At 35.8% G+C, this 25,362-nt stretch overlaps 1 protein-coding gene across 12 annotated transcripts in view; it reads left to right on the forward strand.

The window, feature by feature from the left end:
* DYNC1I2 (dynein cytoplasmic 1 intermediate chain 2) overlaps nt 1-24,556 on the forward strand; it is a 53,963-nt gene extending 29,407 nt beyond the window's left edge. For 7 of the 12 annotated variants that reach the window (XM_086358105.1, XM_086358144.1, XM_086358123.1 and 4 more), the window contains 11 exons: nt 3,204-3,299; nt 3,522-3,684; nt 3,790-3,889; nt 4,383-4,508; nt 5,400-5,546; nt 5,902-6,015; nt 6,316-6,449; nt 7,355-7,499; nt 19,946-20,086; nt 21,926-22,051; nt 23,921-24,556. In XM_086358105.1, the coding sequence (XP_086214231.1) occupies nt 3,204-3,299; nt 3,522-3,684; nt 3,790-3,889; nt 4,383-4,508; nt 5,400-5,546; nt 5,902-6,015; nt 6,316-6,449; nt 7,355-7,499; nt 19,946-20,086; nt 21,926-22,051; nt 23,921-24,034 (1,406 nt within the window). In that variant the 3' untranslated portion in view covers nt 24,035-24,556. The remainder of the gene's footprint in view (nt 1-3,203; nt 3,300-3,521; nt 3,685-3,789; nt 3,890-4,382; nt 4,509-5,399; nt 5,547-5,901; nt 6,016-6,315; nt 6,450-7,354; nt 7,500-19,945; nt 20,087-21,925; nt 22,052-23,920) is intronic. The other 5 variants (XM_086358128.1, XM_086358172.1, XM_086358195.1 and 2 more) reach the window with 1 other exon arrangement.
* The last annotated feature ends 806 nt before the right edge of the window (nt 24,557-25,362 follow it).

The following is a 25,362-nucleotide window of genomic DNA, read 5'->3' on the forward strand; positions in this document are numbered from 1 at the left end:
AGTTTATAATCTTAGATTCCCTGTCAGAGAAAGCATGGAGTTAACTACTTAGCATACTGCAATGAATATTCATCAATAAATTGATGTGACATGGCAGTCACATTTTTCAGTCTTCCTGCTCTGTTGTAGTGTTTTTCAGTTTTAAATATATTATGGCTTATCATATAATAGGGACTAGCTTAGAGAATCTTTAGAATTGTAATATTATGTTTTTGGTCATGTTAATAACTTTTTTGGTAGCTAGTTGTATTCATTTTTAATAAGAGTATTTGTTTCAGAGGAACAGTCTCTAATGGTACTCTCTAATGGTCAGATTGTTTTTCCATTCCATATTAGGCATTTTTGGGCCAAATATTTGGTATGTGTAGATAATCAGCTTAATAATAAAAATATTTTAAAAGCAGATCATTTTTGTAATGTTCTTGGAATTTTTCTTAGTGTTAGCCATTTAATGAAGCTTGATTCTTAAGTATCTGAGTTTTTGAATCAGTTTTTAATAGAAAAAGTTAGTACATTCATTCTAAAATAAAATCCTGAAAACAAGTATTTAAATATTGTAGTCATCATTCAGCTACAACTAAACTATATGGGCAAATAAGCATGACAAATGCCATGAAGTAGGCAGAGTTAGATCACTGTCTACCATACTTAATCTACATTTTAAATTTTAAAAGGAAAAGAGTGTCTGTAAGCATGATCTTTTCTGTTAAATGTGTAGATTATGAGGTCACTTAGCACTAAAGTACTGACCATATGCATTATGACAGGAATTTGACACCTGTCATTGGAAATGGTACTTAGAAGCCGTATAATGCAACAAAGTTGAGGGAGGAAGATATGATGTGGATAGGAAGCTGTAATTTATAATTCACAACGCTTCAGGATGACCTGTCCAGGGTGACTCAGATTCCCTGTCTTTGGTTTTAGGATTTACATACAGTGAACTTACTAGTCAACAAAATTGATAACTGATAGTATTAGAAGAAAATGGAAAAATACATATTTTCAGACTTAGTTTTTAATTAAAGTAAATATCTTGTTATTCTAAAAGTCAGCTTAAGTGTAATTAAATTATTTTCATTACATTATACTGATAGGTGACTTGATGGTAGAATTTCATCATAATGTTTGAGCAGTACAGTATAGAATTGTTACTTTACTTTACTTTACTTTACAAGATACACTGTTCTCAGATTAATAATCCATTGTATATGAGAATTCATCTAAAAGGGAGTACTGTCTTTCTGTTTCTCTGTGTGATTATTTTGCCCCCAAAAAAGCTTTCATTTTTTTAAGTAGCACAAAAGCTGTAATTGGCATGCTTTGTAAGGAAGTGTCAATGTGCAAGAGAGTGGCGATCACTAAGAATTCTTTTGCGTGTTCTTTCCCCTTTGCACCACCGCCTCCTCAGCGGGGTCACTGAGATCACTAGCTTTTCTTGAAATGGCCATTTTCACTGGCAGGTGCATTATACCCTGTATTTTCAGATTGTTTTTCCATTCTGAATGTTTGGCAGGTTGATTGCTCTGGCTGCATTGACGGAGAAAGGGCTGACAAATGCGGTTGGGCTGGCTGAAAAGACAGTGATTACTGTTTTCCTTTGTGGCTGATTGAGGCCCTTGAAAGGAAAAATTTTAACCTTCACCATTTGGTTCAAAAGTATGAGCATATATTGAAATCATTCGTGCCATTTATCCTAGTTCTGTAAACTTGTCAGAACGTAAAAATCGCTCAATTTCAAGTAATGTAGGATTGGCATACGTCATTATCATTTTGATTAAGTTGGAGGTTGTATCATTGTGTGCATTATACAGTGTCATTTAAAGCTTTCTTTCCTAAAGGTACAGTTATATTTTTATTGCTTATACTATAGAGTTAGAAAGATTTTCATAGCTTTCCAAACCTAACACTATGTGTGTGGTTTGGCAGCTGGTGTGGCCTACAAGCTGCATTTTGTTTGCAGGGTAAAGGCTTATCTGTAGGCCTCCTGGAGTGTGGGTAATTGCACAGGCTCGCCATTGGGGAGAGACAGGATTGGAAGCAGTCAAGCGGAAGAATGTTATGCCATCCCATTGCCACCTTGTAGCAGAAAGACACAATCCCAGCAGTGCCATCTGGTTGTTGCTATCTAGTCAGCTGGCCTGGCTGCTGGGACCATGACTTGGCAGCTGGTTCCCATACTTGACCATTCTTTTGTGTATGTCGTATGTTAGTGTGTTTTAGATAATTTTGAACATGGGTCGGGGAAATGACTATAACAAGTAAAGTCCCCTTATTGAATAGGCTCTCATTACTTGAGATGGACTCTGCTACAGATGCCTGCTGCCATTCCCTCATAGACAAATGACGCATCTGTTTAGGCAATAAAAATAAGCATTTTCTTCATAAAAATCCATCTCCGTATGTAGCGAAAGAGAAGGTAGGCAAGAGTTGTATGTTCTGTAACATTTTAAAATAAGTAAAGTTATTTTCCTGGTTTGGTTGTGTAAGAGGAGAGTTAGTCATTTTTACAAGTCTTATAAACATTGTCTATTGTCTCAATGTGTATTTTTATTCAAGTTAAGAAAACATTATTTTAAGTGCTTATTGCCACATCATATAACAGTAGATAATGAGACTTGCATTTAAAATGACAGAATAGAAAATGTGGTCTCGTAGCTATTATCTTTAAAATCTGCCTCTCAAATAGCAACCTGAGAGTTAATGTAAGCCGTCTTTATGCCATATGAAGATCCATTAGACACTGATGGTTTCAGATCACAAGTAAGCAGCCAACTCTGTAGGCTATTTTAGACATTTGATTTTTTTCATTTTACAGCATTAATATGTCAGCATGCTACATAAAACTATGTAGGAGTTGCATGTTGTTCTGTCTGGAATGATAAATGCTTGCAAGCTTTTAGAGATTTACATGAGGAACTCATCCTAGTTGCTTATATATCTTATTTCAGTTTATGTAGCTACAGAATTTGATATGGCTGTTGCTGACTTACCATGTTAGGTATGGATAAAGAAGGTCCACTTAATTCTTTTTTAAAAACTGTATTGATAAAATTTTCATTATTTCTCCTCATTCTATCTTATGAGTGGTTCACTTGTGCTTCTACCTAAAAAGTTGTGATACTTTCTGAAATAATTACCTCAAGAGCTTTCAGTTATTGTCATAAAAATAATTTTTGTGTTACTGCTTTGTTTTTATTCAGATGAAGAAGAAGAAGATGACGTGGTGACTCCTAAGCCACCTATTGAACCTGAGGAAGAGAAAACTTTAAAGAAAGATGAAGAAAGTGATAGTAAAGGTACCTTAAAGAATTTAACTTAAAAGAATTTAAACAATTTTATTGATTCCTGTTAAGATTGTTTTTTTTATTATTTATGCACTAAAGTAGAATAAAATGCTCTAAATCAAAGAGGTGAATCTGCTTAAAAAATGAGTCGCTTTCATTGATCCAAATTGTGATAGTGAAGTGACATGATTTGAGTGGCATATATCAGACTTTAGAAAAACATTTGTTTTACAGCTCCTCCTCATGAGCTGACTGAAGAAGAAAAGCAGCAAATCTTGCACTCTGAGGAATTTTTAAGTTTCTTTGACCATTCCACAAGAATTGTAGAAAGAGCTCTTTCAGAGCAGATTAACATCTTCTTTGACTACAGTGGAAGAGATTTGGAAGACAAAGAAGGGTAAGTATAGTTGCTAAAATTATGGTGTCCGCAATGTTTAATTACTTTAAGAGTGGGAAGTTATAACACAGTTGTTGGTTTTTTGTTTTTGTTTTTTTTCTGTAGAGAGATTCAAGCAGGTGCTAAACTGTCATTAAATCGACAGTTTTTTGACGAACGTTGGTCAAAGCATCGAGTCGTTAGTTGTTTGGATTGGTCATCTCAGGTAAATTACAATAACAAAATTGGTTTCTGTTTACCCATTTTTGAATTACAATAAGCAGGTAGTTGTATTTTAATTATGGAAACTTTGTATAATTAAATCAATGTATATTATAACAATGGATGATGGCTCTAATGTTATGGTTGCCTTATGTACTTAGGAAGAAAGGATTGGGAACACTATTTAAAACTCAAGGTTTTATTTATGCCACAACTTAGTTTTACTTATTTTAATTGCTTACCTATTTTAATTCTATCCTTTGGATAGAATTGCAACACATTTTAATAAAATATTTTAACATTAAAACCTTTAAAATAACCTTACTAATTCAAAGTTTTACTGATGTTGCAGAGAGCATAACTCTAGAGATGTATTTCTTGATGAAGTGTTAGGAATTTGCATTTTCAGAATAATTTAATTAAAAAAGTTGAGTAACTAGGAATGTAAAACAGTTATTATGCATAGCATTTTTTCCCCACTTGATTCTTGCGAGCAGTATCCAGAATTACTGGTGGCTTCCTATAACAACAACGAAGATGCTCCTCATGAGCCTGACGGTGTGGCCCTTGTATGGAATATGAAATACAAAAAAACTACTCCAGAGTATGTGTTTCACTGCCAGGTAAGATAGTCTTTTAGCAGTCTTCTCCCAGTTTAAGAATTCACTAATGAATTTAGACAGTGCCTTTTTTCTTTTCTTGTCAACATAATGATTTCATTGGATTGGCATTTACTAAACCACCCCATATTTGCAAACAGATGTTAACAAAAAACTGAAGACTTCTCTATTCAACATGATCTGTGTTTTCTAGCTTTTCTGGTGTCTCTTATGTTTAATCACACCTAAAGTCCTTTGCTGTTGTGATTTTCTGTTATTGTGATTGATTGTATAAAAGGAATCTTTTATAAAATGTCTTTTCTGCAGGGAGTTTCTCAGGAACTTACTTGCTGAATATACAATTAGATGGTTGGCCCACTGAATTACTTATACATGGCCTGAGGAGTTGGAACTAGATAGTTTTAAGTAGAAACATATGTTTGAAGTAGGAAACAGATGCAGATTTTTAAAGTGGATTTAGTGGGAGGTTAGAATTTGCAAGCCTTTCTGGTTGCATAAGTTATAATCTTTTAATAATATAATAATTCTGCAAAACACTTAACTGAATCAAAACTAGCATTATACTCTGTTGTCAGATTTCTGTCAAAGGCTAAAGTAGAGCCACTTATCTTTTGATTTAATGCTGTATTCAAATAGTTTTTGCTTTGTTGGATAAATTGCTTAAATATTTCTGTAAACAGTCATTACATTCGACTTTTAAGCAAAACTATTCTAGAGCTGTATCTTTATGTTCTTAAACAATATGACATTTTTAAGTGTGTGTATTTACTGGTGGTTTTAATCTCTGATAGCTTACAATAAAAGGGAAAATGTTTTTGATTATAGATTTATTCTTATAACTTGTCACATTTCTTTCGTTTGACCCTTGAATATAAAAATCTTACTTATTTACAGTCAGCCGTTATGTCTGCGACATTTGCAAAATTTCATCCAAATCTGGTTGTGGGTGGTACATATTCAGGCCAAATTGTGCTGTGGGATAACCGTAGCAATAAAAGAACTCCAGTGCAAAGAACTCCACTGTCAGCTGCAGCACACACAGTAAGTAAAGAGGTTATTTCCATTAGATTTCCTTCATCATTAAATACTTAGTCGTGTCTGTCAAAATAGTCTCAAAATATGTTTCCTTTGATGTATGAATTCCTCATCATTTAGCAACTAAGAATGAGGACTTTTTTTTTATTTTTGGAAATCTATTTTATTAGAAACTTATCTCTCTTCTAAGATAATCTATTGTTAATCCACAGAATAAGATCAAACTTCACATTAAAAATGCCCTTATGATGTGAGACTGTTTGGATATGAAACAGAATACCTGTGATGATACAGTAAAAATTATTTCATCTTTTTGGTGAAAATAGTTCCAGAAAACTTTCTTTAATATTTCTTTCTTTAGCATCCTGTATATTGTGTAAATGTTGTTGGAACACAGAATGCTCACAATCTGATTAGTATCTCTACTGATGGAAAAATTTGTTCGTGGAGTCTGGACATGCTTTCCCATCCACAGGTAGGTTAAACTAGGAAAACTCTGAAGTTTTGAGGCAAATATTGGTATTTTTTTAAGTCTATATAAACCCGTATATTTTTCATAAATGTTTTATAATAGTATTATAGTAACAGTTTATAAATCTAAGCATGTATTAAATATAATCTGTGATATATATACTTCATTTTCAAACCTGCTTTTAATCAATTAAATTTATGTAAGCAGTATAGTAAAAGAAGGTTTACAAACTAAGACTAGAAAATGTTCTTAAAAATTTTTTAATTGTAAGTTTACAAAATAATCTCAATTTTTTCTGTGTAGGATAGCATGGAATTGGTTCATAAACAGTCAAAGGCAGTCGCTGTGACATCTATGTCCTTCCCTGTTGGAGATGTCAACAACTTCGTTGTTGGAAGTGAGGAAGGTTCTGTGTACACAGCATGTCGCCATGGCAGGTAAATCTAAACTGGAATTTGCAATTATTTAAAATTCTCCCTTGAATAATCTCATGAAAACAATTTGCCTCTTAATTCAAGTAGGAGTCTCTCCTAGAGCCACTTATTTGTGACAAGTTATTTAAGTTCAGGTATGTAAAGTTAAATACTTTTTAAAAATAAAAGGTCATTTTAGATCATAATGTGTTCTAGTAATAGATTTTGAGGGGTGTGGTGTGTTGTGATTTTCGTATATGTGGACGTGCTCACAAAAGTTAGTGGTAGGAAGTAACATTCTGCAGTTACAAATACAAAAATTCATATACTACATACTGACCTTTAAAGTTGTAAATAAGATTTTCAACTGTTTTTCTGTTTCGATTTATTTGGACATTGAGCCTTCTTGGCTCAAAGTTCACTTCTCCTGATAATTGTACAGTAATGTCACGTACACATTTTAAATTGACTAGTATTTCTCCTGCTGTTCAATCTGTTTTGAAATTGTCTAGCTGTACAATTATCAATTGCTTCCTCTAAAAAAAAAAATTGAGTGTTCAGATTTCATTGCAAATACAGATCACCTTCACTTGAAAGCTTTTGTTTTAAAAGTAACCTAGGTTCTCTGTCTTACATGTAGCATCCCTTTGTCTCTATTCCACCACCTCAGAACCTTGGATATTGGACTTTTGAGTTCTGTCATCAATAGCATCATGATTATGGTTCCAAAATGTACTTACTACTGCTTTAGTGGTGTTATCAAATATGGATAGAGTAACACTCAACATAATTATTTTGATGTGTTATGAGCACAGAGTTAAGTTTATTGAAATTGTGTCAAAGCATAATAATAGATAAATCTATGATAACATATATTTGTAAGTGATCTACTTACAAGAGATTTCCCTGTTTTCACTCTTATGAAATAGCAAAGCTGGAATCAGTGAGATGTTCGAGGGACATCAAGGACCAATTACTGGCATTCATTGTCATTCAGCTGTTGGAGCAGTGGACTTCTCACATCTTTTTGTCACTTCATCATTTGACTGGACAGTAAAACTTTGGACAACTAAGGTATCTAAAAACAGATGTCTGGTCAGGTGCTCAGGTTTCTGACACAAGGTGGTGCTCTAATACTACATGGAAAAGACGAAAAGCCTCCTAATAGCTTGGAATGATTTACTGATAAAGCTAGTCACAGAACATGAGTGTAAACTAGATGTTGAAGTTTTTAAAAAATATGCTTACAGGTATGATAACTCCACTCATAACCAAGACCGGTTGTCCCACCACTTCTGGCATTTCAAGCATAGAAATTGTTATTCTGAACTGAGCTGGGAGAAAAGCCTCTGAAGATCTCACATGACTCTCATATAGCTCCCCTATAGCCTGGCACAAAAGCTGTGCATTTGCTCTTTGAAGAGCTTTTAGAAGATGTTCAGAACTGCAGTGATTCACAGAACTGATGGAAACTGGAGAAAAGATAGATAAAAACTGTTATACAAGACGACTATGTCATAAACTTGAGTCATTAGGAAAGTATTGTATAAATACTTGTAAATTATTATAGTATAAGTAAATTTATTTATATTTCATATTTAAATTATTTTATATTAAATAAGTAAATTTATTATAAATACTTATACATAAGTAAATCCTTATACTTATGGATGCATATTTATTTTTGTTGACCACAATACATAATACAAGTTGTTTGTGTTTAAATAACCCTTGGAAAACCTTTTATGTTATGAAGTGCTTCCTGATCCTCCAGCAATTCCAGAAACATGTGACTTGCCCTGAATTATTAAAAGTCTCAAGGCAAATCCAAAGTGCCTTTACTTTGCTGTCTATCTTTTCTGTAGTATTACATTGTTGCTGACAAAGTCCCGTTCTTAGAATATCATATTCTGTTTAAATTAAGTTAAATTTTAAGCTGTGTTTTTTCATGTTTTCATCTGCCTTAACTTTGATTCTTCAATTTCTTTGAGAAAACCTGGTGCTTTTAAGAGATTTTCTTCACTATTACAGTGGAATCATTTATTTATCAAGTGTTGATCTTGTAAATCAGGGATGAACTCACTATTCACTCTTGTCCTTTCCTGATGCTTTCTTTCAGTGTAGTAGGAAGTGAGGTAGCAAATTGTCTCTTAAAATTCAACATTTTCATGTTTGGGATTGGCTTTCCTGGTAAAGAATCTGCCTGCAATGTAGGAGACCTTGGTTTGATTCCTGGGTGGGAAAGTTCCCCTGGAGAAAGGGATGGGCTCCCCACCTCCAGTTTTCTTGGACTTCTGTGGTGGCTCAGATGGTAAAGAATCTGCCTGCAATGCGGGAGACCTGGGTTCTATCCCTAGTTTGGGAAGATCCCCTGGAGGAGGGCATGGCAACACTCCAGTATTCTTGCCTGAAGAATCCCTCTAGACAGAGGAGCCTGACAGGCTACAGTCCATGGGGTCGCAAGGAGTTGGACATGACTGAGCGACTAAGCACATTTGGGATTAATTCAGTTCAGTTCAGTCGCTCAGTCGTGTCTGACTCTTTGTGACCCCATGAATTGCAGCATGCCAGGCCTCCCTGTCCATCACCAACTCCCGGAGTTTACGCAGACTCACGTCCATCGAGTCAGTGATGCCATCCAGCCATCTCATCCTCTGTTGTCCCCTTCTCCTCCTGCCCCCAATCCCTCCCAGCATCAGAGTCTTTTCCAATGAGTCAACTCTTTGCATGAGGTGGCCAAAATATTGGAGTTTCAGCTTCAGCATCAGTCCTTCCAAAGAACACTCAGGACTGATCTCCTTTAGAATGGACTGGTTGGATCTTGCAATCCAAAGAATTCTCAAGAGTCTTCTCCAACACCACAGTTCAAAAGCATCAATTCTTTGGCACTCAGCTTTCTTCACAGTCCAACTCTCACATCCATACATGACCACTGGAAAAACCATAGCCTTGTCTAGACGGATCTTTGTTGGCAAAGTAATGTCTCTGGGATTAATTAGCAGGCATTAAAAACAGCATTTAAGTCTAATGAAGGAAAATAGATTAAAAACTGTTTAACACAGTGTCTATCTAGCATGATAGAGACTTCACAGTGTTCATTCAGTTCCTGCTTTTCTCCTCCATGGAGATCAGGCAGAGTGTTAATACATTTTGTTTATCATCTGTTTTCCTCCCTGGATTGCTCTTGAATTTTTGCTTTTGAATGAGATTTATACAGTGGAGAAAGGTAGAGGTAGAAGATTCTCATGTCTGTAAGCAAAGAAATGCATAATCCAGCTAGCAAAACCAAAGCAAGATGCAAAATTGGAGAGATGAAGCCAATTGTTTCTCTCTAGCTGTAGGTGGCCACCTAAGTGGCTAGATTTCTGGATATCTGGATACCTTACATCTTAGATTGTTGGTCAGTACCCTTTTTCAGTATTTGAAAAGAATCTTTTATCTATTTGTAGATTTGTTATTTTTAATATCTCAGGGCTTCAGTTTGCCATCCTTTTATCTTTAAATTTGAGGTTTCCATTCTTAAATATACCACTAAATAGGACTAGAAAATGAAGACTTCATCTTGCTTAAATAAGAACAGTACCTACATCTGTGATAGTGGACTGACTGGTGCTTGCTTTTTTGTACTACACAGCTGGTTGCATGGTGGTTGATATTTTTTGTTTTTGTATTTTCCTGTATTTCAACATAAAACTGCCTACTGAATAAGAATGACAGCCAGCCATATCTCTTTCTTTGCTAATTGAGCTAGGCATTGCTTCCTTCTTATGCTTCATATAGAAGACTCATTTATTCATTCAACTGTAATACATGGCTCCCTTCCCCCCACCACCCTATTCTTTGGTCACTCCAATGTTAGTGAAGATTTTATAGAAGATAAATCACATACCCTCAATACTGCTAACTGCTACTGCTAAGTCACTTCAGTCATGTCCAACTCTGTGTGACCCCAGAGATGGCAGCCCACCAGGCTCCCCGATCCCTGGGATTCTCCAGGCAAGAACACTGGAGTGGGTTGCCATTTCCTTCTCCAGTGCATGAAAGTGAAAAGTGAAAGTGAAGTCGCTCAGTTGTGTCCGACTCCTAGTGACCCCATGGACTGCAGCCCACCAGGCTCCTCTGTCCATGGGATTTGCCAGGTAAGAGTACTGGAGTGAGGTGCCATTGCCTTCTCCCACCCTCAACACTGTATCAGAAGAATTACCTTTTTAATCTTACTTTTCATCACACAAATAGTTCTAGTCTATGAAGGAAGAAAGAGCAACAATCTGCTAAGTATTTTTTTGTTTGGCCATATTATGACTCCCAAAGTCATTATTGCTTTGATCTTGGATTTATACTTCATGGTTAATTGTGTTACTGGTCTTCATTTCTTCTCTAAAAACTTGGTAGAGCCTCTCTGCTCTCCAATACAATGATAATGAATAATAGGCAAAATTTTAAGATAATCTCTTCTTAAAAACATTGTTCCAGCTTAAAAAGCTTTAAGCTTTTTAAACCAGTATCTTCAAATTCATAAATTTAACAGACTTTAAATGTTTTTTTCTTTGCCTCTACTTTTTAAGTGTTTTCTGACTCTAGGAATTGGGTCCCCATAAACTGGAGGAATGAATCATTAGATATTGCTGTATCTTTGTATCCTTTAAGAGGTGACTCTGCCCCAGTAGCAAAACAAGATTCTTTCTTTTTCTCCCTTTCTATAAATCCTCTATCACTTGAAATCTCAATTGGTACTGCCTCAAATTTCATTTAAGTAATCTATCTTCTGTCATCTTCTAGTTTTTGCAGAGTCAGGGATTTTAATGCAGTGACAGGGTTCTGGATCATCAAATTGTTTTCTTTACTTTTTTGAACTCAGTTATTTTTAATAAAGAAGATAAAGATAGATAGTTCTCCACATTTTGGTGAAGTTTAAACCAACCAAGATATTGCTTCTAAAATAAGGACACTGTTAACTTTTTAAAATACCAAATTTGAAGATTCACAGCAGAAGTACTTTGGCAGTCCTGAAGAATGGTAGGAGGAATAGAATGGTTATCTTGAAGATAACTTGAGGATTCCATGAGTACTTGATTAGGGGTAGACCTAATAAATGAGCTTAATATTCCAACCACATTTAACTGTACTTACTACAGATTACTCTTAAAATATAAGAATTATTTATTTGGAGGACAAAATATTAATATATGCACAATATATTCTAATCTCAGAACTGATGCCTTTCAGGAGCATATTTACCATAAAGTGACAAAGTTAAAATCATTAATGTATTTCTCAGAATAGGTAGTTCTTGAACTTTTATAGTCCATATACACCTTAAAATTATTTCACAGTTTCTGATGTCTTAAATTCCCTCCTTATTTGAAAAGCTTTAACCTATTTAACTCTTGGAAAATATCTGCTTTAAAACAGGGTTAAAGAGATTTTACTAATGCTTCTAATAGCAACTATGCACCTATTAGACAAATTAAAATGAAGAAATGCTCTGAAGTTGGGATGTTTCTTGGAAAATGCTGCCTGACCATCAGGACCCAGTCCTCCAGGGCAACATTTACTGTAATAACTTGTTGTTGGCCAGTGTCCAGCCTGTTCTTTGCATATTCAGAAACTCAGTTTTATCAGTCTACTAGAGTTGATTAGCTAGGGAGTACTAATTAGAACTCACAGGTGTCTACGACACTGATACGTGGGAGAAGGTCAATTTATTAATTTACACTGAGAAACAACTGCCAGAAGGCCCAGATACTCATACTTGCCTGACCAGTTCATTGTTTCCCTGTATTGGACAACCCACATGGGAAGCCAAATTATAATTAGAAGGTTGCTTGGTAAGCAAGGAATTGGAGCAAAAGACGTTTTCTAATTTGAATGTTTAATGGCATCAAGCAAAGATAGCCTGATTCGTTCATCTTCACATAGAGATAACCCTGCCATAGATGGTAATCCTCAGAATCCGTTGACAGAGACACTGTCTCCAGGACAGTGCTTGAATTAGGCGTTTCTTCAGTTTTCTTATAAGATTGCTTCTTTATATTTCCATTTCTTTTTAGGATACATACATTCCTTCTCAAAAAGTTAGTATCTTCTTTCAGGTTATATAGAAAGGTATTTCTGCCCTTGGAATTGTTTCTTTTTCATGAGAATCTGTTTATTTCTATCTTGATTCAAGTGAGGACGTACTTATTTCCCACTTCTCTGGAGAGTACCTTACCGTTATGTTCATGGATTTACTATAGGGACTCTTTGGTTATTAATCTAGAACTCCCCAGATGCCCCCAGAAAAATATAGAATTACTGTATACATTTCCTAGGGCTGCCATATCAGATTGTCACAAACTGGGTAACTTAAAACAACAGAAATTTATTCTCTCACAGGAGGCTAGAAGTCTGAAATCAAGGTGTTGGCAAGGTTGGTTACTTTTGGAGGCTCTGAGGGAGAATCTATCCCTCTTCCCCTGTCTCTTTTCTAGTTTTCAGGGTTGCTAACAATCTTGTGCCTTTTGGCTTCCAGGTGCATCACTCCAGTTTCTGCCTCTGTTGTCACATGGCAGTCTCCCTACATGTCTGTCCAGATTTTTCTCTTCTTTTAAGACAACAGTCATGCTAGATTCAGGGCCTACTCTAAGCAGTATAACCCCAGTTTAATTAAGTCTGCAAAAGACCCTTTTTCCAATAATGTCACATTTACAAGTTCCAAACAGACTTGAATTTGGCAGGGAGTTGTGGGGCTGGGGTGGGCAGGACACTATTTAACCCAATACATAACTGTAAAGAACTAAAAAATATATATATATGGTTTGTCTCTTGACCATTCAGTGTTTATTTTCACCATGTACTACAACGAGTTGCCTTTGATTATTCAAATGCTGTCTGTTGTTCAAGAAACAATACATTCTTTTGATTAATTCTTTTTGGCAAATGTATTTGCGAACCTTTTGTTTGGAAGAATTTTAGAGCGGCAGTGACCTTTAGACATCATCTAGTTCAGTAGCTCTCAGTTTTGGTCGTATTAGAATCACCTTGGCAATTTTTAAAACTTTTAGTGCTCACCTGGCACCTGAGACTGATTAAATCATAGTATCTAAGGAGACTTGGCAACAGCATAATTTTGAAAATCTCTCCAGGATTAGGGGGATTACAATGTATAGTCAAAGTTCAGAACCACTGATACAGAACTTTTGTTCTGCAAATAAGGAAGCAGGGGCCTGCAATGATGAGATGACTTCTCCAAAGCCTTAAAGCCCTGAAATAAGAGTCTAGGTCCTGTGTCCCTCTTCAGCTCTTTCCTGCTGCCTCTCTTCCATTTAGGCAGAAGTTCTCATCAAATTAAGAAAAGATATTACTATTAAAAAGTATTTCAAGTGATCCATTTGGGATTTTAATTTGCAGTGTCATATATAAGATTAATATATTAATGAACAATTTTGGTATTGTGTGTGTTCTTTCTTTCTCTTTGAGGGGCAAAATTGTTAATCCTTGGATGACTGTTAAACTTGAAAAAATTACCAAAGGTTTCTAATTACATTTTATAAATTTGGAAATGTTGCCTTTATTGTATTTTTATTTTTAATATCTTTTACCCAGTTTTAATGCATCCTGCTCTTTTTCTCTGGCTGCATCATAGTCCACTTAATTAGATGAAGAATTTTATTAATAATTTCCTGAGACATTCCACAATATTCTTTTTCACTTTATATATAATTTTATGTGTTTTATTCAAATTAGTATATTAAATTTTTCATATTTTATAAAAAATGGAATCATGATATGTACTTATTTGTGTTTGGCTTTTTTGTTCATTATATTTGTAAGGGTCATTCCATTTTGTTGAATGTAGTTGTAGATTATTAGATGTTCATTGTCTCACATATATAGTATTCCCTTATGTAAATATACTATAATTTATCCATTCTGCTGCTGATGGTATGTGGGTTAATTGTAGTTTGGGGTTGGGTTATGGATAATGTTGCTATGAGCATAGTTGTAGGTGTCTTTTGGTAAACATAAACACTTGTTTCTGTTGGGCATATACTTAGGGAAATACTTGGCCATAAGATATGCACACTTTCAGTTGATACTGCTGAGCAATTTTCCAAAATAGTTTTACCAGTATTTTAAATTTAAAAAAATCTTGTAGACCAATATATATTCTTACAGAGTTGAACATGTATGTACACATGACTGTGAACAACTGTGTTAAGTCTTTGATGAGAGACCATAAAATTGCCTAAAAATGGGATTTTCTTGAAGTATACAATCACCTCAGGATTTATAGACCTTGTTGTTCAGTCGCTCAGTCGTGTCCAGCTCTTTACAACCCCATGGACTGCCGCATGCCAGGCTTCCCTGTCCTTTACTGTCTCCCGGAGTTTGCTGAAACTCATGCCAATTAAGTTGGTGATGCCATCCAATCTTCTCATCCTCTGTCGCCCCCTTCTCTTGCCTTCAATCTTTCCCAGCATCAGGGTCTTTTCCAATGAGTTCACATCAGGTGGCCAAAGTATTGGAGCTTCAGCTTCATCAGTCCTTCCAGTGAATATTCAGAGTTGATTTCCTTTCGGATGGACTGGTTTGATCTCCTTGCTGTCCAAGAGACTCTCAAGAGTCTTCTCCAGCATCACAATTCGAAAGCATCAAATTGTTTGGTACTCAGCCTTCTGCATGTTCCAACTCTCACATCCATACATGACTATTGAAAAAACCATAGCTTTGAGTATATGGACCTTTGTTGGCAAAGTGATGTCTCTGCTTCGCAAAACACTGTCTAGCTTTGTTGTAGCTTTTCTTCCAAGGAGCAAGCGTCTTTTAATTTCGTTGCTGCAGTCACTGCAGTGATTTTGGAGCCCAGGAAAATATTCACTGTTTTCCATGTTTTCCCACTCTTAGTTTTTGAATGTTGAGTTTTAAGCCAGCTTTTTCACTCTCCTTTTTCACCCTCATTAAGAGGCTCTTTAATTCCTCTTCACTTTCTGCCATCATCTGCATGTCTGATTCCAGCTTGTGATTCATCCAGCCCGGCATTTCACATGATGTATTCTGCGTATAAGTTAAATAAGCTTTGACATACTCCTTTCCCAATTTTGAACCAGTCCACTGTTCCATGTCCAGTTCTAACTGGTGCCTCCTGACCTGTATACAGGTTTCTCAGGAGGCAGTAAGGTGGTCTGGTATTTCCATCTCTTAAGAATTTTCAGTTTGTTGTCATCCACATAGTCAGTGGCTTTAGTGTAGAAAATGAAGCAAAAGTAGATGTTTTTTCTAGAATTCCCTTGCTTTTTCTATGATCCGTCAGATGTTGGCAATTTCATCTCTGGTTCTTCTGCCTTTCCTACATCCAACTTATACATCTGGAAGTTCTCAGTGCAAGTACTATTGAAGCCTAGCTTGAAAGATTTTGAGCATTACCTTGCTAGCATGTGAAATGAGCACAATTGTAGTTTGAGCATTCTTTGGCATTGTCTTGCTTTGGGATTGGAATGAAAACTGACCTTTTCCAGTCCTATGGCCACTGCTGAGTTTTCCAAATCTGCTGGCATATTGAGTGCAGCATTTTAACAGCATCATCTTTTAGGATTTTAAATAGCTCAACTGGAATTCCATCACCTCCACTAGCTTTGTTCATAGTAATGCTTTTTAAGACCCACTTGATTTCACACTCCAGGATGTCTGGCTCCAGGTGAATGACCACACCATTGTGGTTCTCCGGGTCATTAAGACATTATTGTGTAGTTCTTCTGTGTATTCTTGCCACTCTTCTTAATCTCTTCTGCTTCTGTTAGGTTCTTGCCACTTCTGTCCTTTATTGTGCCCATCTTTTCTTGTAATGTTCCCTTGGTATCTCCAGTTTTGTTGAAGAGATCTCTAGTCTTTACCATTCTATTGTTCTGCTCTATTTCTTTGCATTGTTCACTTAAGAAAGCTTTTTTATCTTTCCTTGCTATTTCTGAGCAGGGTGTTTGTTAATCACTGATGTGCATCAGAACCTTTAGTGGAGCAACACCAGAGAGACTCAGGATGCACAGGGAAGGTGGGGCCCTGCGTCTGAATTTCTTAAAAGCTCTGCAAATGATCGTGATACTCATTGTTGCCTTGGCATTGTTGCCAAGGGGAGTTATAGGAAAATAATGATCTTAAGGAAAAAAACTCTTACTTTCTGTTTTTAGCTTACTTTTAAGTTTGTTTAAAATTTTTATTTTCTTAATTACAAACAGATTTTTTTTGGCTTTTAAGATAATCATGCAGTTGACATTTACTTTGATACCTGGAAAATTTTAGATTTATAATTTTAAACTTTTTGTTATAGAAAATTCCAAATAGATACAAAAGCAGAAAGAGGAGTATAATTAAACTGTAGTGCTCATTACCTAGCTCCTAAAATTATCAACACGTGACCAACCTTGTTTGATCTATTCCTACGTACATTCCCTCCCTACCGCTGGATTATTTTAAACAAAGACATAGTATGCAGTATTATATCTACAAAACAAAAAAAACCTGTAATACTACCATATCACTGTTGCACTCTCCCCCTAAATGAATAATAGTGATTCCTTAATTTCATCAAATAGGCGATCGGTACTCAATTAAAAAATTTTTTTTTGTTTTTTACCTTTTATTTGTTTGAAGCCGAATCCAGATGAGGTTCATTTATTTGTGATTAACCCATCCTTTGAGTCCTTCTCTTAAAAGTAGGGTTTCCTTCTCTGTCTTGCTGCTACTGCTGTTGAAGAAACCAGTTTGGTGGTCCTGTTAGTTTCTCACAGTCTGGATTTTGCATTCTGTGGTATCGTTCATACTGTTGTGTATAGTTGCAGATTGTTTATAATTCTGTAAGGAGAAGCTTAGTGTCCCCCAGTCCTTATGTTGACATCTCTTCATTCTTTTTGGTCATCTGGAGCTTCTTCTGCAGTAGATTCCTCAGGAGGTGCTCATGGGTGCGTTATTCCTGTATTCACAAGAGTCTGTCTACGAAGGTCAGTTTGTGCTATCTGCTAAGTCGCTTCAGTCATGTCCAATTCTTGTGACTCCATGCACTGTAGCCCGCCAGGCTCCTCTGTCCATGGGATTCTTCAGGCAAAAATATTGTAGTGGGTTGCCATGGCCTCCTCCAGGGGATCTTCCGGACCCAGGGATCAAACCCATGTCTCCTGTTTCTCCTGGATTGCAGGTGATTCTTTACCACTGAGCCACCGGGGAAACCAGTTTGGCTGTATATAAAATCTACAGTTTACATTTTTTGATTACCTTAAATATATTATTGTTGTTTTCTGGCAAAAGCATTGTCAAAAAGTCTGATGACAATCCTATTTTTTTTCATTACCTCATAACTTGGTCTTTAAAAATCTGGATGATCAAATTTTTTTTTCTTTTTTTTTAAGGGTTGATTGTGTAGATACACAAGATACTCTAATATGAATTTCAGGCTGTCTTTTATTTTAGGAGAGTTCTCTAAAATTATTATTTTTGTATTCTATAGTATTGCTTTGATTTTCTTTTTTAGGGCCTACCATTACAGGTATATCTTTGTTAATCTCATTTGTCTATCACTTTGAAAAAAATTCAGTTTATCTCTTTTTTTAAAAAATAATGGTGTTATTGAGATATAATTCATATACCATAAGATTCATCATTTAATAGTGTACAATTCAGTGGTTTGGGGATTTTATTTAAGCCATCCTGGTGGTATGAAATGATATTCCATTGTGGTTTTGATTTGCATTCCCATGATGGATAATGATATTGGACATCTTTTCAAGTGCTTATTTGTATTTGTAGATCTTCTCTGGAGAAATGCCTGTTAAAACTTTGCCCAAGTTTTAATTGGGTTGTTTGCCTTTTTATTCAAGTATTGTTAAGATTTGTAGATACGAGTTACTTATAGATATATTATTTCCAAATATTTTCGCCCATTGTATAGGCTCTCTTCACTTTCTTGAGGGCATTATTTGAAGCACAAGGGTTTTAAATTTTGATTTACCCCAATATATATACTTTTTTTTTTGTCATTTGTGCTTTTATCTCATCTAAGAAATCATTGACAAGTCCAAAGTCACAATGACTTACTCCTGTGCTTTCTCCTAAGTTTTACTGTTTTTACCTCTTGTATTTAGAAGTTGTATTATTTTACCTCTTATATTCGGATCTAAGATATTTTTGAGTTAATTTCTGGGTTTGATGTGGGGAAGGAGGGGTCCAACTTCATTCTTCTGCATGTGTATATACAGTTGTCCCAGCATCACTTGTTGAAAAGACTGTTCTTTTCACATATAATTGTCATGACATCCTTACACTTGTTAAAGATCTGTCACAATAACTTTGTGTGAGATTTGACTGAGATCCTTTTTTTTGTTCCTTATTATCTAGTAGTGAAATGAGTTTTTCTATGTGTTTAAGGAGGGAACGGGCATAGATAACTTTTCTAGTTTCATGTTGTTGTTGTTTAGTGGCTCAGTTGTGTCCTACTCTTTGCGATCCCATGGACTATAACCCGCCAGACTCTTCTGCCCATGGGATTTTCCAGGCAAGAATACTGGAGTGGGTTGCCATTTCCTTCTCCAGGGGATCTTCCTGAATCAGGGATAGAACCTGTGTCTCCTGCTTTGGCAGGTGGATTCTTTACCACTGAGCTACCTGGGAAGTCCTTTCTAGTTTTGTAGTCTAGGTTAAAGCTCTCCTAGGTTTTTTGCAAAGTGGATATATATCTCTCTGTGTCTTGTACTTTCTGAAATGTATCTTTTCCGTTCCTCTCCACCACCTTATCTGAACCTTCTCTTTCCCTTGTCTCTATTGTGCTGTGTTCCGCAACTTGGATTCCATTCCCTTCAGTTTCTTTTTGGTGAGACTTTGTCTTGGAAAGGGAGCTTTGATTTGTTAATTTTGTGAGTTTTTCGGGGCTCAGACTGCATCATTAGACCTTACTTCTGTCACAACGGAGTCTGCCTTCGGTGTGTAAATGGAATTGTGTTGACTCCCTCCCAGTCTCTACTGCTGTTCTCAGACTGACCCCCATGCTGTCCAGTGATAACCCGCTGTGTACTGAAAGGCTTTTCTGTTCTATTCTCCAGCTGTGAGCAGCCCTCGTGCCTTCCTATACTTCTTCTACACAGATGTGCCATGCAGATCTCATAGTTGGCCAAGGTTTCCACCTGTTTACATTTGAAGTTTTGTCTCCTGATTTTGTTGTAGATGTTGTTTATGAATCTTTGGTTTTTGCTATCCTTGGTGCTTTGTCTGGGTTTATGGGGAGATTTAGAGGAGATTCAAAAAGTATAGTGCCATTGCTCTCATCTTTCCAGAATCTTCAGCACATCCTATTCCTTTTTAAAAACAGTATGGTGTCTACAAGGTAAATAGAGAATGCAGTCCAGTTGTTGATTCGTACTTCATAACTTCAGGTAATTCTATAGTGAAACAGATTATAGGAACTTTTTCTAGGCTGAGTTAAGTATCATAAAATGTTATCATACTTATTGAATGTATGTCATATTTTGCTGTGCTAAAAATCAACTTTTCCCTTTCAGAATAACAAGCCTTTGTACTCATTTGAAGATAATTCAGACTATGTTTATGATGTTATGTGGTCACCCACTCACCCAGCCCTGTTTGCCTGTGTGGATGGCATGGGTAGGCTGGATTTGTGGAATCTCAATAATGATACAGAGGTGAGCAGGAAAATAACAAAAATTGCACTGAAAAATGGAAAATTGGAGATTTATTGAATAATTTGTGAAATTCCTTTTATCCCAAGGAATGTGAAAGGACTCTGTGATTGTAGCTTCATCACAAAGAAAGCAAATAAGCTTTGTACCCTAAATAATAAACAGCCTGCTGTGCAGAACTGAAGGGAGAAATATTATTGCCAGGACCACTGGGGCATTCCTTTTACTTCTAAAAAGCATTGTCACATCTCTTCATGTCCTGGCAAAGTCTCATTCATAAGGCAACTGGGATATTTTTCATTCATAGGCTAGAAAGCAGATAGTTTCAGGCTGTTGACATACGTTAACCTTAATTTTGAATTTCTGAATCATCTCTTAGCCTTGGTAGAATTGTATATTATCCATAAATACTAGTCTTAGGCTGACTTGAGTGACACAAAATGTATTTTCATGACTTGCTCTGTGAAAGATTAAAAACAGTGTTACTGTTACTATAACATTAATATAGAAATCAAATTTCATAATTATTATACTAAAATGACTTATTTGGAATGAAATTTAACTGCAGCTATTATTTATTCTTAACTATGTTTGTTTTTACCAATGTAGGCAGAGGCTTAGAGTGTTCTTAGAGTTCTGTATTGCAACGTGGTGGTTACGAAGTACATTAGTAGTTCTATCAATAAAAGTTATTGAGAAAGTCTCTTGGTGCCTTCTCCCACAGCCACTGTTTCTCACATCTCTTCTTATTTCTAGTGGCTAAATATATGTTATCATAATCCTTTAAGTAAATTAGTTGATTATACAGGACAAGGAATTTATATATTGGAAATACAAGTATTTTAACATCATGCTAACTTCTGCTCTAGTAGTTTGAAGAGCAACATTCAGATACTGCTAGGGAAAGATATTGAGTCCTGGATACATGACTGGACTTAATTATACATTTCTGGTTATCTAGAGTGGTACCAATTTTCTTAATTTGGATTTCCATGTTAGGCATTTGTGGTTACAATTCAATTTTGATCTGTTCTATAATTTAACTCACAATAAAGCTAAGTTATAATTTTTCTCTTACAACTATTTTGGCATTCTAGAAGGTTAAATTAGTCATTTGGGGATGACTTATGTCAAATAGAAAGATTATTTTTAATCAGGTTTCAGAAATTTAAAAATATTGTGATTCTGTTCTGAGTCAAACATTGAAGGTTTGCTCTGTGAGTGGCAGATAATTTCTTTTCCCTCAGCATAGCAGAGGGTACGGTCATAATCCGAGGGATGGTTCCGTTGTGTTGGTGCTGTCATCTTGCCTTGCTCCAGATAGTTCATGGGAACAAGGGCTTTGGAATGACCCATACTGCATCTTTGGTATGAACTGTAGAATCTGTGGATCAAATCACAGGTTTTAGCTAACAGAGACACAAGCTACAAAAGTAACTCCTGTCCTCTAAAATTGAACCATAATCTGTTTATGCGGGCTTCTGAGATGTTTCTTTAAAAGAGGTTTTGGCCATCTGTTTTCAAACGGCTTGACTTCTTAAAAAAGTCAAAACAACAAAGAATCCTTTATTAAAGAGAAGATTTCTCAAAATGATGTGTCCAGTCATGTGAAGATTTCTTATGAAAGGACTTAAGTTATTTTCCCAAACCATTTTCAAGGATTGACTGTAATGTCATTCAAAATATATCACTGAACAGGAAGAAAGTTGGGAAAATTCTTTATCTATTTTCATCTTTGTTTTCAAAAACCTAGCCAGATTGGAGGAAAAGGAATTACTATTTTACATGTTTATAGAAATCCTGATGAAACTTAACACTGAACTGTATTTTAAATGACTTTAGGTGCCAACTGCAAGCATTTCTGTGGAAGGTAATCCTGCTCTTAATCGTGTAAGATGGACCCATTCTGGAAGAGAGATTGCCGTGGGTGATTCTGAAGGACAGATTGTTATATATGATGTGGGAGAGGTATGGGGCTCACTGCCTATAATTTTGACACATCTATTTAGCTTTCATGGAACTATAGTGACAGTATCTTTGTGGTTAAATCTAGTCTTTGAGGTTCATGAATTGAATAACCCATGTGTTTGTAAAGATAAAACTTACTTTTCATTACAGAAGCAACTCTTGAGATTAGTTTCCTTTCTAAACTGAATGTCCTGTGTCCCTATGCAACAAATTTTGAGGGTAGTATCATATGTCGAAAGTACTTTCCAGCATGCATTGCTGGAAATTAGAAATTCTTCAAGCAGAAGAAATTTAGTTATAGTTGGACTTGGGGGCTTTACAGAATTGACATTGAGATAAGATTTTATTTTCTATATTCGTAGATTTGTTTGGACCAGGTAGCTCAAATTAAAAGTAGTATCTTTTAAGAGCTACCTAATGACTGTGTGAAATGTCATTCTTGACTCCTTGAGCCTTATTGCAAAGCCATTATGAATGAACCCAACAGGATGAGTTGCAGCCCTCTCATCTTTACTGTTTGGGTTGACTGTGCACAGTGCTCGGGAGTGGTATCCTCATGTTTTAGCCCTGGCTAGTGCCTTAGTCACTCTTTTCTTTTGCTGTGCCTTATGATTCTCCATCCTGTCTGGAAATCCCACAGCCTCTAGCAACTACATCTGGAGAGAGGTAAATTGGATCATGTAGAGCAGCCAGTTGAATTCTCTGCATAGATGGAATTACTCTGTATCTGCACCATCCAACATGGTAGCCATTAGCCAGATTTGGCTACTGAACACTTAAAATGTGGCTAGAACAGCTGAATAACTGAATTTTCAGTTTTATTTCATTTTAAGTAATTTAAATGTAAATAGCCACATTTGTCTGGGAGCTACAATACTGGGTATCACTGTCCCATCTAGTCTAAAGTCGTACAGTAGATTTAGAAGCAGGCACATCCATTTGCCACACCGAATGCTCTGTGCCCTAATATGGCATACTGCTGCTGCTGCTGCTGCTGCTGCTGCTAAGTCTCTTCAGTCGTGTCCGACTCTGTGCGACCCCATAAACGGCAGCCCACCAGGCTCCCCCGTCCCTGGGATTCTCCAGGCAAGAACACTGGAGTGGGTTGCCATTTCCTTCTCCAATGCATGAAAGTGAAAAGTGAAAGTGAAGTCACTCAGTCATGTCCGACTCTTCGTGATCCCATGGACTGCAGCCTACCAGGCTTCTCCATCCATGGGATTTTCCAGGCAGGAGTACTGGAGTGGGGTGCCATTGCCTTCTCCGTATATGGCATACTAGATTCCTCCAATATTATAATGACAGCTGTCAAAAATTTTTGGTTATTGAACTGCTTCAGTGAGGGAAATATATCCCAAGCGTCCTTTCCCCTTTTACTATTGATGTGTCACTGAATTGGTAAGTAGCAGCATACCTTTTGACGAAAGGTTTAAGATACATCAAGAAAGGTTATCTTATACTCCAAACAAAAATACTTAAACAAGAAATCAGCCTCTTATGAACCATGTTTCAAAAATTATTTCATACTCATGTGCAAGAAGTAAAAATTCTTCAGAAATTCCTTCCTGCTCACCAGAAAATCCATGAGATAGTGCATAGGAGTTATATTTAAAGAGCATCATGTCATTCTCTCTTGCACAGATGCTGATAATAGCAAAATCATTTCTGAGGCTGTCACAACACACTTCTCAAACACTATCTTTTGTTTTGAAATGTTATAAATTATTGGTATAGTAGCTGTAATTATGGAAGGGACATTCAAGTCAATTATTACTTTTTAATGGAAAAATTATTTGAAAACACTGAAAAATAGTGGGTAAGATGATCTTTTATTTCAGTGTACATAAAGCATTGTATTTCTTTTCACAGCAGATTGCTGTCCCCCGAAATGATGAATGGGCACGGTTTGGCCGAACACTTGCAGAAATTAACGCAAACCGAGCGGATGCAGAGGAGGAAGCAGCTACCCGAATACCTGCTTAGCTCCTGAAGAGAGAATATGTAGCCTTAGTGGATTTGGGGAAGACTCGAAGTAGATCCTAGAACTATTTGCATGCTTCTGTCTAAATGATAATTAAAAGGAAATTTCGTGGATTAAACTATGGATTTAATGCAGCAAGCAAGTCTTACAAAGTCCTTTTTTATATAACATGCATTTTGTTTTGAATTTGTGTCATTTTTAATACAGTTGATTGACTTTACAGAATGCAACCTTTACTGAATTCTTATACACAGGTGTATATTTGGTATTCTTTTGACGTCTTTTCAGCTTATAACACTATATACAGTTATTTCTAAAGCACAGATTATGGTCCACATATTTTTAAATAACCATGATTCACTGTTATACTGATAATGTGCTCACTAACCATAATATGTAGGAACATTGTTTATTCTTAGCTATAGCATGAAAACTATCCAGTTCCATTCTGATACTCTCTTTTTCTTTACAATTCTTGTGATAACTGTCTATAAATAAAAACAAATATGCTTTAACTTTTCAAATTTTCATTTTGATTTACTCCTTGCAATTAAAATGTTATTAAATTCTGTCTCTCTCATAAGGTATCCTGTCTTCATCTTGCTTTAAGCTCCTGTTGTAAGCAGCTACCTCAAGTCCTGGAAAGCTTTGTTCCTTAAATTACCATACAGTATACTATAGATCTCCCAGTTCATTATGAGCTGATGTCTAGGTAATCTAAGTGAAAAAATTTCTTCTAGATTAATTTTTGTTTCACTCCCTTTTTCTTCCCATCTAAGATATGGCATAAAGAATAAACAGAAAGCTGCCTGTTGTTTTTGCTAATTGAGATTATATGTGAACCCTCTGAGACTGAAACCTCCTTTGAGAGAAATTGATTTTGTGGTTGTAGTAGCTATGAAAGAAAGTGCTCAAATTCAGTTTTTGTCATTGAATCAACTCCACATCTTGAGATCTGTTACAACTTTGTCTATAAGCCTGAAAGTTAAGTGGCAAATATTCTAAGAATTTGTGTTGAAATCAACCTGTTTCAGGACTAGAGAAAAAGATTATGCTCAGATGTTGAATTTATTCACTTTAAGTTGTCTAGTTCCTTGACCTTTTGTCCTTCTAAAGTTTAACTGTTATTTATTCAGCAACATGAAGAATAGATAGCAGATTTTGAACATTTTTGTTTGGATTTTCTTAATCTAACAAAGGTCTGTTTGGAAATACATTTCCAAGTAATTTATTCCTAACTATGAGTATTGTATACTGTGAGGAATAATTGACCTGGAATATCAACCCCAAATTCTAGCTCTGGCACTCATGAGAAGTATGGTTTTTGCCA

The sequence above is a fragment of the Bos grunniens genome, chromosome 2 (assembly GCF_055505025.1).
Source record: "Bos grunniens cultivar Pamir isolate PY7600 chromosome 2, Bosgru_T2T1.0, whole genome shotgun sequence".
Classification (NCBI taxonomy): Eukaryota; Metazoa; Chordata; class Mammalia; order Artiodactyla; family Bovidae; genus Bos; species Bos grunniens.